The sequence below is a fragment of the Rissa tridactyla genome, chromosome 14 (genome assembly GCF_028500815.1).
Source record: "Rissa tridactyla isolate bRisTri1 chromosome 14, bRisTri1.patW.cur.20221130, whole genome shotgun sequence".
Lineage (NCBI taxonomy): Eukaryota > Metazoa > Chordata > Aves > Charadriiformes > Laridae > Rissa > Rissa tridactyla.
In genome coordinates, this window is record NC_071479.1 from 6,398,592 (window position 1) to 6,415,482 (window position 16,891).

General features: G+C 41.1%; 1 protein-coding gene across 10 annotated transcripts in view; it reads right to left on the reverse strand.

The window, feature by feature from the left end:
- Positions 1-3,315: 3,315 nt before the first annotated feature.
- Positions 3,316-16,891, reverse strand: part of GARNL3 (GTPase activating Rap/RanGAP domain like 3) — a 56,892-nt gene continuing 43,316 nt past the window's right edge. For all 10 annotated transcript variants that reach the window (XM_054220856.1, XM_054220855.1, XM_054220854.1 and 7 more), the window contains 10 exons: positions 14,392-14,508; positions 13,520-13,692; positions 13,059-13,217; positions 10,525-10,591; positions 9,937-10,044; positions 9,392-9,510; positions 8,819-8,954; positions 7,523-7,732; positions 7,101-7,212; positions 3,316-6,359 (listed from right to left, as the gene is read on the reverse strand). In XM_054220856.1, the coding sequence (XP_054076831.1) occupies positions 6,203-6,359; positions 7,101-7,212; positions 7,523-7,732; positions 8,819-8,954; positions 9,392-9,510; positions 9,937-10,044; positions 10,525-10,591; positions 13,059-13,217; positions 13,520-13,692; positions 14,392-14,508 (1,358 nt within the window). In that variant the 3' untranslated portion in view covers positions 3,316-6,202. The remainder of the gene's footprint in view (positions 6,360-7,100; positions 7,213-7,522; positions 7,733-8,818; positions 8,955-9,391; positions 9,511-9,936; positions 10,045-10,524; positions 10,592-13,058; positions 13,218-13,519; positions 13,693-14,391; positions 14,509-16,891) is intronic.

Here is a 16,891-nt window from a genome sequence, read left to right on the forward strand (position 1 = left end):
GCTGTCTGCAATAATGTACTGGCTCCTGTCTTAATTTCTTGTCCGATGAACCAAATTTGGAAAAGCCATTAGTTTTGCATGTGCAAAAGAAAGAAGTGAGGTCCAATCTATGGTTTATTACATACGAAGGAATAAATCATCTGTTACTCCTTCCCAAAGGTGATAAATGGCACTTAAAACAGTTCCAGCTGTGATAGGACTGTTTCTGTTTGGATGTCGCATCTAAAACACAAACCATACACACTATCACATGACATTAAAAACAACAGTAATACATTGGCATTTAAGACGAGTGGTAGATAAAGAATTTTTGATCACAAATGTAGCAACAGTCTTAACAATACGCAACTATTAAATTACAAAGCAGTCTGCTAACATTCAAAGACTTAGTTAAAATTGACATTCCGGGTTGATAACACTTTTTGCATAAACCTTTAGAGACGCAACATTTTTCCATTCAACCAGATAAATACCTAATAGAGCTATAAATAAATATGCAGAAAATACTCTCTTAAATTTTATCTTCAAATCGTGTGCTAGTATCATGGTTTCCAAGAGCAAGCAAGACTCAGTCAGTTGCAGGTCAGCAACAAAGAGACGCAGCTGGGCGGCATACAGGCTGGCGGAGTTGCGGGGCTCAACTTGCAAGAATAAAAATACTTTCTAACCTGCATGCGAGTGCAGATGCGTGCCGCATACTGTCACGGCAGCTTCCCCCTATGGTCAGTATTAGGTTCTCAGGGTATAATTTATTCCCCCACAAAATCAGGCTAAGCCTATCTGAGAAAAATACTGCTTTAAGAGAATTAGCAAGCACTGTGCATGTGACATCAGCTTGTTAATGGCAATAGTATGGTGCTCATTTTCATACACACGCAGCACAAAAATGATTCTGAAATACCTTATCACCCGCAGATGGGCTTTCCGCCCTCCCCCTTGTACGAACACATTACTTTAGATTCCTATATATGCTTAGGACTTTTAAGCCCTTAAAACTTGTGGTCGAATTTACAAATCTATACACATATATGTATATACATACATATGCATATGTATTAAAAACCAAATCCAAACCCAAAGGATTATATATCTCAAATGCAGACTAAGCCAACAGCTCTGGGGAAGCTGCTGCACCTGCAAGCACAAGTGATGGATCTACACCTTTACGAAACCAAGCACAAGCTTCGATCCGCGGCTTGGTCAGATGTACACAGAACAGCCGAAAGCCAAGGTCAGGCGCGGCAACCTTGACCATATGTAACTGGTCGTGAAGTAGCGTTACATTTAGTGTGAGCGGTACCTGTCCCCTGCCCTATTAAGAACTGCTTAAATGTTTATTCAGTTGACTGGCCTACTCCAAAAAAAATTTAATTAAAAATATTTTAATTTGGATCTACCAATCAATTACAAGTGCACGTATAGAAAAAGTCACATGAAGGCAGACAGCAAACCTGCTATTCATTCTAGGTGCCACTTGCGTCCTGTATGTTATGTATCACAAAAAACAAAAAAACAAAAACTCTGCAAAACCAAACACCACCCCCCCAAGAACCAACCGAAACAAAACCCCCGCACCAGCCCCAAACCAGGAAAGGACTGTAATCAGAACAGTCCCGACTTGTTCCTTGCAAAGCAGGAAACTGAAGGTATCCATCCATCCATCCATCCATCCATCCATCCATCCATCCATCCATCCATCCTACCAACCAACCTAGAATCCACATCTCTCCTACCCTGAGTAGCGCCTAGCCCTTTCAAACTGCCATGAGGGTCCTTCTCTCTCCTTAGAAGGATGTGTTTTGTTACTTTCAAACATCTATAGACTTTATGTGTACAGCATTGCCTCTAGAAAAACAGAGCTGGACAAAAATTATTTGTTAGTCTGCAACAGTTCCTAAAGCCCAAGCTCTGTAGACCTTGGGAAGGGCTCATCAAAGCCTCAGCCTTAAGAGCTGTGTATTATGTGCATGCGCAGGAATTAACTTAGCTTGTTGTCTCCAGACTCTTGAGTCCTAGTCACGCTTCAGAGCTGTGCTGATGGTTTGCATATGCATGCTGTAATGGAAATGCAGGAGAAAGCTGAGCAGCTCAAAATGTCGCATCCCCATTTTGGACAGACACAAAATGCAAGGATATGGCACTGAACAACCTGACGCCGATGCCGTTTCGAGTGGAGGTGCGTGGGTGCAGGTACTGGGCTAGATGACCTGCAGTGGTCCCTTCCAGCCTCCCCTACTCCCTGATCCCCAGATCGTTACCCATACTGGTAAGGAAGCACAAGTACATGCTAAATGAACTGCCTGTACAGTCTAATGCTTGCACCAAAGTAAATGACGTTCCTGTAACTTAGTCAGACTAAGGCACAGTGCTGCAGTGGTGACAATACCGTTAGCCCAAAGGGGTTACGAGCCCTGCCTCCTCCAGCAAACCCAGCATCCTGGGGTAGGAAACATTTCTTGCAGAAACTTCTTTGTTATAAGAGTCCAGAATGACTGGACTCAGTTCAGTTGCGCTTAGCTCCACAGCAAGTGGTCAACTTGGTGACAACTCTTCCTTCATGGAAGGAATTTCTTCCATCCACCTGTGGCAAGATCTTTCAGTATTCCTCTCTATTAGAACACCACCCATCTTACACGGCTGTAGATTCAAAGATTATGTTTTTTCTCATCCACGAGATCATCAGCCAACACCAAGAATGCAAGCTAAAAGCAGTCTTAACATAAGATGTGAAAGTCGGATGGGTTGTGCGTAGGGTGGACATGGCTACAATTGGTGCCTAAGACTACTTTCTAAGTTTCACTGCGTAGATGCATGCACGTGCAGGCAACGCAGAAGGGAAACAACATGGCCGTAAGGCTGGAGTGAACACCCAGCCCGGTACCTTCCAACAAGCCTTGTCATCTGACACCCGTCTGAAGTAGCAGAAGTTGCATAGATGTATAAAAACCTTGCCCTTTATAAATGATGCACAAGAGCTGCATCGATGCTACCAGCCGGCTTTTGTGTTAATTTTAATTAGCAGTCCGAATGGCATGGATCTAAGACAGTATTTTGACAGAAACAATGGCTAGAAGGTCGTTCAGAGGATGCGAACACATCACACTGAGAGGCACGTAACTCACGGCGCTCTGAGGAAACCGTTGAGAGCCCACAGAAACCACCTCCTTGTACAGCGGGTATTTGTCCAGCTGTGCCAGCAATTTCACATTATTGTGGGATATTTTGTCTTTTGATACAATAAATGTGATAAAGACCTTCATAGAATTTGGTTCTTGTGGCTTATGTCAAATAAAATTGGAACATTATTACCATGGTCTCTGCCCTCTACCTACACTCTGGGCTGCTCTCGCATAGTAAGTAGGTAGTAAACTACATATACATGAGCGTAAAGCCTCAGCTACCATCTCTAGGTGTCATATAAACCAAACTAATGTTGCCTGATCCCTCCCAACTTCTTTTGCTAGGTCCAATATTATCCCTACATCCCTGCAAGGCACACTGATTAATTAGAAAAGCAAAGACTCAAGAAGCTGCAGCCTTGTTAAGGCACTTACTGCGTACATTAGGAATGAAGACAGGTAATTTTCTTCCAGGGTTCAGATCCGCCCTGTCACATGAGTAATAGTCTATTAGGTCTGGTAGTTCCCCTTGTGACGTGCGTAACAGCTTGCACCTGACCCATTAAGCTGAGCTATAGCATAAAATTCAGGTGGGAGGCGCGGGGGAGGCAGCTGCTGGGCTTCCCTCTTGAAACTACACCGCCATCCTGTCCCAGGTAAGTACCACGAAGCTAGTCCAATCTGGTTTTGTCTAGCTTAAGCAATGAAATTTACTCTGGACTCCTTACAGTCCTTTGGCTGTTCGTCAGCATTTGCTAGATGCCATCAATGCTGAGACTACAGGCAGAGCTGCAAAGGTTCTCTCACACGCACACACTCTTACTTTATGGCAATACTCTATAGCCACTGCTGTGGTTCTGGTTAAAGAAAGTAACTCTTACTTCATGGCCCCCCTTTCTATGATCAAGTCTCGGTTATCACGCAAACGCCACATCCGTACGCATCCTGACTACCATCACGGCCAGCGGTCAAGCTTTCCTCATTCTCCGTGATCTCCCTAGTGCTCCATCTCTGAGGCTTGTCTTTCAGGATACCTAAATACGTGTTTGCTCAGGTAGGGTTGAGTCACGTTAAATCCTCTAGAATAGCACAAGTGAACATCTGCAAGACAGTTAAAATCTGATAACCTAACAGTGCAAAGCAAAGTTTCCAGTTAAAGTTGTATTTTAGCTGAAGCTCCAGTTTTGCAACACGCTCACATAATTGAAATAAAATACTGCATCGATAAATCCGTTTATGGAAAAAGGTGGTGCTTTTGCTTTCTGAAAATAGCTGAGTGCAAGCAGTGCTCCCTAAAGTGCATTCGGTAAGTCCACAGAAGTGTTTACAACTTCCAGGAAAATAAGCACCACGTGATACTTTCAGATTGATTTCTTTAAACCTTAGCTGCCCAAATAAATAGGACAGGGTAAATTAACACCATCTCTAGAACCAACATTCTCAGAAAGTATTACAAGCTCTTGCAAAGACTTGGAGCTGGCCCTTCCTTTTAAATGCTTATTCAGGTTCACCGTCACACATCTATGGGTGCAAAAATACTAAAATAATAGTAGCCACTGGTTAGTACTGCTTCTGCTCCTACATTAATTACTGTCGAAAATATTGCTTCTTTCCTTGGTCAGCCACTCCAGTTGGGAGTAAGAAATTATTCTTTCAGGTAAGGCTTTCCTTGCATCTTTTCTTAGGTGTATTATATACAATAAATTGGGCAAAAAATACTTTGCAAAAACAGATTTACATTCAAACAGACTGAAGCAAAAGGCACACACCTCCAGATGGTCAGGCTTGGACAGAACGTGAAACCATGACACGTGAATGGCATTACGAAATAAAATCAAGGATACAGAAATATTTCTACATATAGAACAAGAAATACCTGCTAATAAAGCTAAAATCATCAGAGCATCACGCTTTCATGAAACAAAACAAACAAACAGAAAAACACAAACAAAACAAAACCCTTCCAAAATACTGTTTAAAATTGATTTTTGGCATAGAGGAAAGGGTTAAAAAAATAATCAAGCTTTAAACATGAAACCCTGTCTCTTAACATAAAAAAAAAAGATCTAAGATGACTATTTCATCATAGAAAACTGGCTTCTTAGCAGTGAAATTTCAGTCTGGATCCAGGTAGAAAACTGTGATTCTCTGGAATAATGACGTACACTGTTGATGCAAGAGCAGACAACGGCTAATGCCGGCGCCTGCACAGGGATCTCTGTGTAGCCACAAAGAAAAGCCGGGGTTGGCTCTTCTGCCTGCAGTGGCAAAATCTGCAGGTGCCCTACTGCAACAGCTTTCCAGTCGATGGAGAAACACAGTTGGGTTTGTTTTTTTCACTTCCAATTCTTACGGAATATTTTGAAAGTTTCTTATAAAAAGTCTCTCTGCTCAAGGATTCTTAATGCCAAAACAGTTCTCAAGTTTCTTTAAAAAAAGTGCGTGGACAGGCCAGAGCAAAGAAAGCAGCATCTTCATATCTTACCTGATCTTTATAGAACATCCTTGATTCATCGGTGAACACATCGCAGCTGCATCATTTCAAGGAGAGACTGCAATGTTTGGAAAGACCTTGCCTGCAAGCCTTTTTGTTTTGTTTTGTTTGTTGTTTTTGGTTTTGTTTTTGTTTTTTTTTTTTAAATACTGAAAAACCAGGAGTGATTTATGCTATAAAATCCCTCCTCCCACACGACACACACCGTTGTAAAACAACTCACGATAGTAATAACAGCGATTAACTTAGCTGAATGTCATTCACGTACTTCAAATTGTAAGAAGCTCAGAAACAAGTAATACGTTTTATTTACTTCAGTTTCAGCCTAAATCTCTCATCGATTACCTACTCTTAGAATGCCACGAAAAGTAACGGTTCATCAACTGAGAAAAGAAAACATACCTACGTCAAAGATATTAGCGTCACCAAATCAGGCTGAGCTAGCCAGAACAACATGGGTTCTATAGAGATTAATCACCAATACTTCCAGCCACGTTTTACCACTAGAAGCAGTGTTTGTGACATTCCCATAGAGCTCACAGAGGTGTAAGAAAACGTGAAGTAAGGAAGAAAGGTTTTAAGACTGTCTTCACTTCAAGTCAATGATGTCTTCATCATATAAAGAAATAAGCTGAAACGGATAGCTAGATGGTATGCTCTCCTCCCTGTTTGATAAAGTATCGGGATCTGAACTAGCGGAAAGATGATGTCCTTCAGAATAGCTTTCGAAAGAGCTTGAGATTATCCTGCAAAGAGGGAGACACAAATTACTAAAAAAATACACAGCTCAGAGCAAGTAGGATGAATGGCTATTTCTAGGTTCAATCAAGTTATCCTAAAGACAGAGAACACCATTAAAACGGAGTTTCTCTCTATTTTACTCTGCTGAAAATTATCAAAAGGCAATGTTAATGACGCCCCCGGCTCAAATAATTTCCAAATAGTGAAATAAATAAAATATGGTTTTACAGTGCAGCAGATCTTTTGTTCGTTTTGTTAATCTCAGCCGACTGTATCTTGGCTGAATTCTGCCATTACTCTACACAAACACAGATTGTGAAATCGGCAAAAACAAGAGAATGGCAGTGGGGTCAGGCAAGCAGAGCCAAACAGACAAATGCTATGGTGTTTCTTTGCACAATTTATTCTGGAAATACCAACACAAGAGCATGCGAAGAAAACGGCAAGCGAGGCTGCACAGTCCGGTTCCTAACGACGGGCTCAACTGCAGCACGTCCCCACAAAATCCCACTTAGTCTCACTTTGCTCATTAGCGTGTCTTTAGCAAAAGGTATAATCCTTTCAGTACTTAAGAGTATTCGGATACTCTAAAACACACGCTGGCATGAAATTCACATTGGTATACAAAGGTCTCAGTCGGCCCCAGGCCAACTGAGATACGTACACCCGAACAGGCTGAAAAACGAGCAATTCTGAAAACATTTTACAGTCTAACTTAGGTTGTTTTCTAAAGCCAGTATATTTACCTGTCACTACTAGTGGATCTTACTGCTCCCTGCTTGGGGTCTGACTGTCTTCGAGGAACCTTTTTTTGCTTCTGTGCACTTTCTGTCTTGGGTATAGGCTCATCCAAGAGGCCTCAATAAAGGAATAAAAGACTTAATACTCTCAAGAGAAAATAAAGCATTCATGAAAATGTTAAGGTATCTGTTTCTGGTTTCCATTAACTAGTTTCTACCTGGGTTAGCAGACGGTCATCCTTGTATGCGATCAGACGCTGGCTGGACTATTTGCAAATGATGTCTTCTCACAGTTTCATTTGTGTGTTTATACTACTTCTTTATGAATACTGGCTGCATGTTACAAATCTGACTGGCATGGTCCAAAGATTAGTAGAAATTACCTATTTGGCAATTGATACGTACACTGAAGAATAAGGAGAGCTTACCCAGCAATTCTTTACGTGTTCTGCTTGCAATTTCTTTAATTTCCATGCGAGATAAGGATAGCGAGTGAGTAACTGGAAGAGAGGCAATTCCACTGGATGTTGTAGCAGCAATGACCTTGGGAGCCAAAGGTGACTTCAGAGGCCGCTCAATGCTTCGCCCAACCAGATTACTGAGAGGGATTTTGTACAGGTTTTTGCATGGAACTTCACCTGAAACACAGACGGAAGAATAATTTCTTAATACTTCCAAATGAAAAGTTAGACAGAAAAGTTATATTCATTGTGCTGCATGCTTTTTAACCCAAATAACAAAGATCTCCTTTGCCCCACAGATCTTTCAATAGAAATAGACCAGAAGGAGGAAGAAATGCAACCGCATTGTGCAGACTTGCAATTTGACTTGGAGAGAAAAAGAAGATTGTCTCCCGACAATGTGATGAATGAGCAGTGGAACCAGGAAGTAAATTTACACGTCCCGAGGCTGGTACTCTGACTCTCACACCGGGACTCTGCACTCTGTGCAATATTCTCCATGTATTTTAATATGTTACAAGTATATTGGAGCCTGGATCCCAAGTGGTTTAACTTATGGCTCCTCTTCTTAGGTGACATAAAATACCACGCATTTTCCTAATTTGCAGGAAAAAACTCCAACAACTAACCATCAAACAGCACTGCCTTTTAAAAAATGAAACTGCAATTCCTTTCTCCCTTCCCCTTCTGCCCACAGTGCAGCGGCAGATTTAGGTGAGGAAGATATACGTACATCTTGCATTATCTAGCTGACGTTCCCTTGTTTTTCCATTATTGTTCCCCTACAGACTGATTGTTCACAGATCATGTTACACTAAATTGACTGTGCAAACTCTTTTGAGGCTAGAACTTCTTCTTACTTTTGGTTTGCAAAAGAGCTTTAACCATCCAGTGGCGGTTTAGCTTCTCTTAAATGAAAGGAATAGTGTACGTGAAATCTTAAATCTCCCCACAGTTTTATAAATTGTTCTGCATATTGCCAAAGATCCATCAAGCTACTGAAGCTTAATTCCTCTCCTCCTACCAAAATGATTTCTTCCAAAACAGTGTTACCATGCAATCAGAAGAGAAACCACAGGGTAAGAGCTCAGGTGCTTCATATCTGTGGATAAATAGAAAATCTCTACTTTCCAGATTCTCAGCTAGAAACTCAAAATCTTTTACCCAATCAATTTAATCTTAATAAAGATCAGCTGCACTGAGATGTGGCAGCTGGTGGAATCACCAGAGATCAGTATTCAAGCTGCCTGGAAACCATCTTACCTTCTAGAGAAGAAAGAGGACATTCTGGCATCTCATAAGCTGTCGGTGTTTGAGGAGAACTCCTTGAACTCTTTTCCTTAGAGCTGCTGTCAGATGATCCACTTACTGCAGCAGTAGCTTTAAAATAAATATCTGACTGAAATGACAAATAACTTATCATTAGTACGGCGATACTTTCTTAACCATCTTCTGAGTAAGAGCTCAAATGTTTGTCCGCTGTGTTCTATTGCCATTATTGCTGTATTGCTGCGGAGTCAACTAGGGCTGGTCATGGAAAGGTTATCCACTGTAAGCGGAGGGAACGCTGCAAATGATGTTGAGGACAGCGTTTGCCCCATAAACAGTCATGTATCTCAGATCTGCATTACTGTGAGCAATACCGGACAGTGAGATCAATTCTGATTCTCTACATACTTGACATAAACTAAGAGCACACAGATGAGCAGTTACCACGGATCAAGTAGCATATGCTTCAGTTTTGGTTTGTTTGGTTTTTGGCTACAGCAGCTTTTAATGTGAATTAGATCCCAACATATCACAGAAATGGTCAAACAAGATTTTCCTGTGTCTTACCCTTGATGCTACAAGTTGAAGCTCAGGCACAACTGCTGTGTGGACTAAGTTCCCATTCACCACTAACCGGATCTCAATGGAATCAGTAGTGAAGGCAAGGATATAAGGAAAAGCACAGACTGCAATGAAACAAAAATTATTTGGCAAGGAAAAACGGTTAATGTAAATGTTTCTTGGATGCTCCACGAAAACTGTTCTTCAGTATCTGACCTCTTCTGGCACCTCCCTTTCCTAGGAAAAGGGTTGTCTAACATACTGATGGACACTGAGCTACATCAAGCCTGAAGAAAACTTCACTCTCCATGCCTGGCAGAACGTAAACTGAATGGAAAATGAAAAACAGAAAAAAGAGAAAGGAAAAAAAAAATTCAGCAAAGGAAGAACTCATCACCAAGGCTCCACTTCTTAAAACTGTCATTTGCAGAAACTTAGCTAAAGTTGCATCATGAATGTAACATGCTTATTCCTAGCACACATACAGCCAAGTGCAAGCCTAAATGGTAATGAAAAAACCAGCCATCTAGTAAAAAGAGGTATTTTCTTACCAACAGCATAAGGAACTTGATTCCAGCTAAAGTGGAAGTCATAAGCTGACGGCTGGATCAGTGGACAACCTCCATTGAAAGGGTATACCTTTCTGTATTGGCAAACATCTGTAACAAAAAAGAAGCGTCTATCACCTTACACTGCAAGTGACAAACGCCAACTTTATAGGCAGGTATCGCAGAAGTGCGGGGCATTATCTACATAAATGTCTGATTATGTGCAAGTCCCTCTATTTCTAAACCGATAAGGGAAACGTGCTTCCTCTGTGAACAGAGCGTTTGAAAGATGAAAATAAAAGACCTACATTTTAATAAGTTGTCATATTTCACAAAGTATTACTCTGTTTCAACAGTTATCAGTTCCTGACCTTGGCTATGGATAGAGGAATAGCCAAGAAAACTTCAGAAAGCAGCGTCAGCAGAACTCTGCTCTCTGTCAGTAAGAACTGCCCTTCGAGCAGCCACATGCTAGCACAGTTTATGTCCTTTAAAGACCGTTATACGCACGGGACATCACAGATATCAACGAAAAAAAATTATATCTGCAGATCGATGTATTACCATTTTCGGTCTTCCCTAAATACTTACAGTTGTAACACAACAGTAGACCAGCTTCACCATCTTCATATACATCGATAGCCGCAACAAAATTAACCTGCAATGATAATGGGAAAAGGTAATGAGGATACTGAGGTTGTTACAACCAGGTTTTGACTAACAAGCAATACAATCAGTTGGGGGAGTGCATAACTACAGATAAAATGAAAAAAAGAGAGCGAAAAAAAGAAAGAGAAGTAATTTTTTCAAATGCAGTCTCTTTTGCGATTAATTTTCATGACGCTTTCAGGATGGAAATCAATTTCTTTAGTATTCAGTTCTGTACAGTACTAAGTATTTAATACCAGACACAGAGTATAGAGCAATAAAAACGTACGTCACTTATTTGGCAATAAAAATTTTGGGAAATGGTGTGATTTCAGGACAGCTGTGAATCAACATGATATGCTAACAACAACAATTCTTTTCAAAAAGTGAAATCCAAAAAGCTCCATTGCACATGACGACTAGCAGAAAGATCAGACGCACCAACTACTGGTTCAAAACCACTAACACTCACAGAGGTCAACAGGGAATAGGCTGAATTTAGGAACTGAGAACCACTGCTGGATAAACTACAGCATTTTTTACATAGCAAAGGCTACATAAATTCTCATCTTTCAGCTCTGTATTTGCCTTTTACAGTTAGATTAACAAAACCCAAACCAGACATGAAAAGTAGGGTATCTGTTCTGTGTCCAGTTCTGGGCTTCCCGGTTCAAGGCGGTCAGGGAACTGCTGGAGAGGGGACAGCAAAGGGCCACCAAGATGCTGAGGGGACGGGAACACCTCTCTTATGGAGAAAGGCCGAGGGACTTGGGTCTCTTCAGCCTGGAAAAAAGATGACTGAGGGGGGATCTTATCAACACTTATAAATACTGAAAGGGGGGCTGTCAGGAGGATGGGGACAGGCTCTTTTCAGTGGTGCCCAGTGACAGGACAAGGGGTAACGGGCACAAACTTGATCATAGGAAGTTCCACCTAAACATGAGGAAGGACTTCTTTGTTGTGAGGGTGGCAGAGCCCTGGCACAGGCTGCCCAGAGAGGTGGTGGAGTCTCCGTCTCTGGAGACATTCAAAACATTCTTGTGTTCCTGTGCCACCTGCTCTGGGTGACCCTGCTCTGGCAGGGGGTTGGACTAGATGATCTCCAGAGGTCTCTGCCAACCCCTACCATTCTGTGATTCTGTAAAATGAGATTGTATTAGTGAAATACATAAGATTACATTAGACAAATGCTTCACAGACCACAACATTTACTACTTGGGCAGGGAGAGGGCTTGAAGACCAATTCCATGAACAGTGGTTCTTTGACTTTCCTTTGTACGATAAGCTAGATATTCACCTCTTGAATTAAGATTGCTGTATAGGTCAAGAACTGTTAGAAAGACTTGGAAGTTTATGTATCTATACCAAATGCATTTTGACCCATCCTCTGTAGTGACAGAAAGCCATTTCTGCTCTGTTACCCATGGAAATAATTTGGTGTCCCATTTCAGCATCACAAAATCACTGGCTCAGCTCATATTGATTGTTTGCCTTGTTCATGTTCTCAAAGGAAGTAACGATTCCTGGGGAGAAGAGGAACAGGGGGTGGTGGTGCTGGTATACTTCTCCATCCCCATTCTTTACTTATAGTTCCTCCTCATCCAGATTGAGACTGATTTCCAGCTTACACTGTATCTCCCACGCTAGAAGAACCTCTTCGTCATCAGAGCTGAATAAAAACACAGATGATTTAAAAAGAAAATAACCTACCGTCAAGATCCACCAAATGAAAAGAGTAGTCCCTTATCTCATTATGAGGAAGAGTGTCAGTTAAAAACAACAAAAAAAGATTAACTGTGCAAAATTTTCCATTTTTTTGTCTAAAGCTGTATGTCCACATCCATACTTAGAAACAATTAAAATTATCTAATTTTCAGAGATGCTGAAGATAATAATCTTCCCAGCAGCTGGAAATACTGGAGCTCTTTTCTGAAAATCAGGACGTTTGCTTAAATCCCAACCCTATATCCTAGTTAGAAAGATTCCATTAATTTATTAGTGGACTGGGCAGCAGTTTCTTAAATAGAACTAAAAGCTACGTGTAAATATTTTAGCCTTAGTACATGCAAATAGGCAAATCTGAATGAGATACTGGTGGCCAACAACTGAAGTTGTTTTGCTGCAATCTGTTAAACAATAAAACACTGAGACCACCAAAAAAAAAAAAAATCACCAAAAGACTAAGAAAGAAGAGCAATAATTTACGCCGACAGCAACACTCCAGAGCCTGAAACACAGGCTCTTTCATAACATGTCATATCTTGTAACTACTTCTTTTGGGAGCGATTACTATCACCTATCCCAAAAGGAACAAATATCTCGGGTGCCCTAAAGCAGAGGTTAGGTTATAGAAGTGACAGACATGAGGATCTCCACAAATTACGCTCCCAGCAGGTCAGCACAGGATGCACTGAGAGTGCAAGAAATGACGTTCAGCGTCATTCTGCAAGGAAATAGTTTCAATGATGAAAACTCACCTTGTTTGTTTCAACATGATGCAATCTATAGGACTCCCCAGTACTCTCATTAACTAAATCAAACTGATGCCGATACGCCACACAGATCATATTGTCACTCTCTTCAGTAGGTCCATCCACCAGCGTCATAACCACTGGAGGGTCCGAAAGGCATATTTCCTATAATGTAAATAATAGAATTATTCTCTTTTTCAAGTTCGTGCTGCGGCTGCTGCAAGTACTCCATGAATTTAGAGAGATGTGCTCTAAGCACAGAAACATGATAAAGAAGAAGCAGAAACTTAGTTCAAAAAATCTGAAAGATTTCTTTGGCATACACATGATAGAACCCCAACATACGGCTTCTCGCTTTTGTCTGGAGGTTCAGGAAGACAGAAATGCATGCTCTTTGTCTTTCCCACCTCCCCCTCGCGGCACGCTGCCCAGTCTGGTAAGGTAATCAGTGATTAGATTACACATACCCGGATGTACTGGAACTCCTCTACTGGAGATTCAGATGACGATAGCACAGAGCTGCTGGTTAAACTGTTGCATGGGTTGTATTTCTTTGTGACGAGAAGTAGTTTGTTCCGAATAGCCACAACAATCCTCAGTTCACTGCCGTGGTGAGTATTAATGGCATACAAATGGCAGCCTGAGGAAATAATGCTCTAAATTTTAAGCGTTTAGGGTAGGGTCTACTTTTTTTGTTCTGTATTTATACGATGATTAGTACAACGGGGCTCTGATGCATGATTTAGCAACACAAAATTACAAACCTCCCAACAGGATAACATTAATTTCTAAAGACAGACAAAAGGCTATGACTCTCTTGAAATCTATTTTTCCCCTTTCCCCTTCTGCAAGTAAAGACTATACACATGGGGTTTCACCGTTCTGCAGGTTTCAGGTTTCCAAAGCAGCTTGCTTCTGAAAACCAGAAAATGTTTTTGTCTACTAAAATAATCAGCAACACCTAAACTAATCTAAGCACTACTATTTAATGGAGATTTGCCTGTGTTCCTCCACCTTAAAATGCCCTTTATTTCACTCTCACATCCCTGCATAATTCTTCTCGCGTCCCTCAATCCTGAAAGCAACATTACCTATTTTTCTCTAGAGCTTTTCGTCAACGGTGGTTGCCTACTAACATGGTATTTACAAAGTTCTAAAACATCATGCCGGACTACACCCGACTTATTTTCACATACAAGCTTAATGAAGTTTGAATTGACTGTCCAGAGAAAAAAACAAAGGTGAACACCTACAACTACCTCAAGGAAGTTAATAAGCCCCTGGCAACTACAGGCATCATACCACAGTGGATGTTTTTAACACAGGATAATAAAATCACCTTTTGTTCTCTCCAGTTTATTTTCTCTGCAGTCGTATTTGCTCCTTATCATTTGCTTTGTTTCTATATCTTTTTGGACAGCACTGAGTCTGAAGACAAGGATACGAGAATCTTTCCCTGAAGGGGGAGGAAAGCCAGGAAACAAGAAGTTAAAAAAAAAGACGGTGGTAGTTTGACATTAATACTTCCAAAGAGAAGCAGCACCTAACAAACAGAGCAAAGACACGCAAAGCATACTGCTTCTCTGGGGACGCGCCGCAGCACAACTGCTTGTGAGCCCTCTAGGGTTTACAATTCTAGTAACCATCCCCTCCAGTTCAGCAACCGAGTTTCCCATCATCAGGTGGTGCTGCAGCAAAGAACGATACAAGAACTTCAAAACAGTGAAATATATGCTATTTCGCAGATACACGAAATTTTGCAAGACAGTGAAAATACAATAGATATAAACTACAGGGCAAGAGTAAAAGGGTTAACTTTAAAAGCTGGAAGCATCCAGCTGAGCAGCTGACAACGGGATCCTTAACAGACTTTGAAACCCTTTGGGATGCAGACTGGTTTTGCTTATTAGTTCTTCAAAGGTAGGCAAGTTAGGTTCAAGGAACGTTGCATGCAAAAATAATACAGTACATTTCCCACAAAGACAGATATGAGCGGAAGCTACAACCCCTAAATTTAAAAGAAATAAATAAATGATGCACTACTACTTGCAGTTGGGAAATAAGCAACTTAAGAGCAGTTTCTTATCTAAGAAGCCAAGTATCTTAAAAAGCAAGCAAGGCAAGATTTTCTGACAAAGGTGGACTCTTTTACTAGACTAGCTGGTACGGCTGGAAAAATGAAGCATGCTTTCTTGCTATATAGTTGGTGTGGATCCCACCATAAAGGCAAAAGCAAAATCATAGGTCCTGCCTTCGATGTTGAGAGAACAGCAGCATGAACCAGGACATCTGGCTCCTGGCATGACCTCCTTTTCCCATAGCAAGTGTAAGAGAAGAGAAGATGCAATGCTCCCTTATGTCTGCCACAACTTGAAACGTTGAGGAATCCGACTCAGAAAGCAAAATCTTACTGTCAACACTGACTAAAGGAAAACAAAATATACGCAATCCTTCTCTTTTCAATAATGTGTGCGCACAAGAATCTGTGCTTCCGTGAATGAGTTCCTGGAAGAAAAATGGCAAGCAATATTCACACCCTTTTGTAGGGAAGGATAAAAAACATGAGCTAAGTCAAATGTTCAAGAACAGTGTTACTGCTCTCATCAATTCAGTCGCTCTTTGGACTTACTCCTGCCTCTGGTGTTTAGTTGGTTATTCCAAACATAACAACCTGAAGAATCCGGCATCAGAATCTGCCAAATTCCTCAAACAAGCAAAGATTGTAAACATAGTTTTTCTGTGGTGGGGACAAATCTTACTAGTCAGCCATACATCAAGGCATAGAAAATTCATGTCTTATGTCTGTAACGTCAAACAAGTTGCCAAAAGAGAACTATGCTGTAGATTTACAGCGAGTCAACTAGACCATGCTTTAAGTCCTGGTAATACGAGGCTGCTCTTTCCTAAAGCCTTTCTCCTTTTGAAGAGTAAGGCTGCCTATAAGGGGTTTCCCACTCTACCCGAGAACCTCCTCAACTTCTCTGAAACCATCCTTGCCCATGGCACTTGACCAGCTAACATCTTCCATGCTAGATGCAATCACTTTGGGCCTGGCTAGTGACGATCATCTGATAGTGACATGGCAAAATACGAGCTAGACAGCTGCAAAAGCAACTGAATGGGCCTCTGTAGCAGCCTGCAATCCAAAATTTTCTCAGTAAACAAGAATGACTTTTGATAGCATTCCACAGGACTAAGGAAATCAACACAAAAATATATAGGAGGCTCTGATTTCACTTCAGAAAAGGCATAAGGCAGAGTCAGTATCAGAAATACGACACTCGGGGATCATTGTATCATCAGAGTTTTCTGTTAACACCGTACTAACCCTGTCATCAACCTTTGTAATAACTACTTATGACTGCTTATAATTATGCGGTATCTGCTCAGAAAGTCTCACAGCTTGTTGCCAGCTCTTGGAAAGTGCAAATTATAATCCCACGCCCAAAACTGGATGGCTGTGGTTGCTGCCTAGCAACTGATGGATCGTTTTTGTCAATCTAAAATCCCTAATAAGATCGTGGCATCTTTATTTAGGAAAGGAATCAGGAGTGGCTCTCAAATTCATGAAACATTTTAATGCTATGAAATGAGAAATGTAATTAAGGACTTGCCTGTTCACCCACTGTTTTATAATTACTGCACAATTCTCAGTGCTGCATGGGAGTGTTTTCAAACACCATCACATACATAAAAACCTATACATGACCAAACACCTTAAAATGTTCTTCCACTTCTACCAACTTTGATTTTAAGCTGAAGCAGCTATTGACACAACCTAGAGGAAGGCCATCTTTCCTGATCTAGAATTAGCCGTAATTCTTATGACTACAAACACT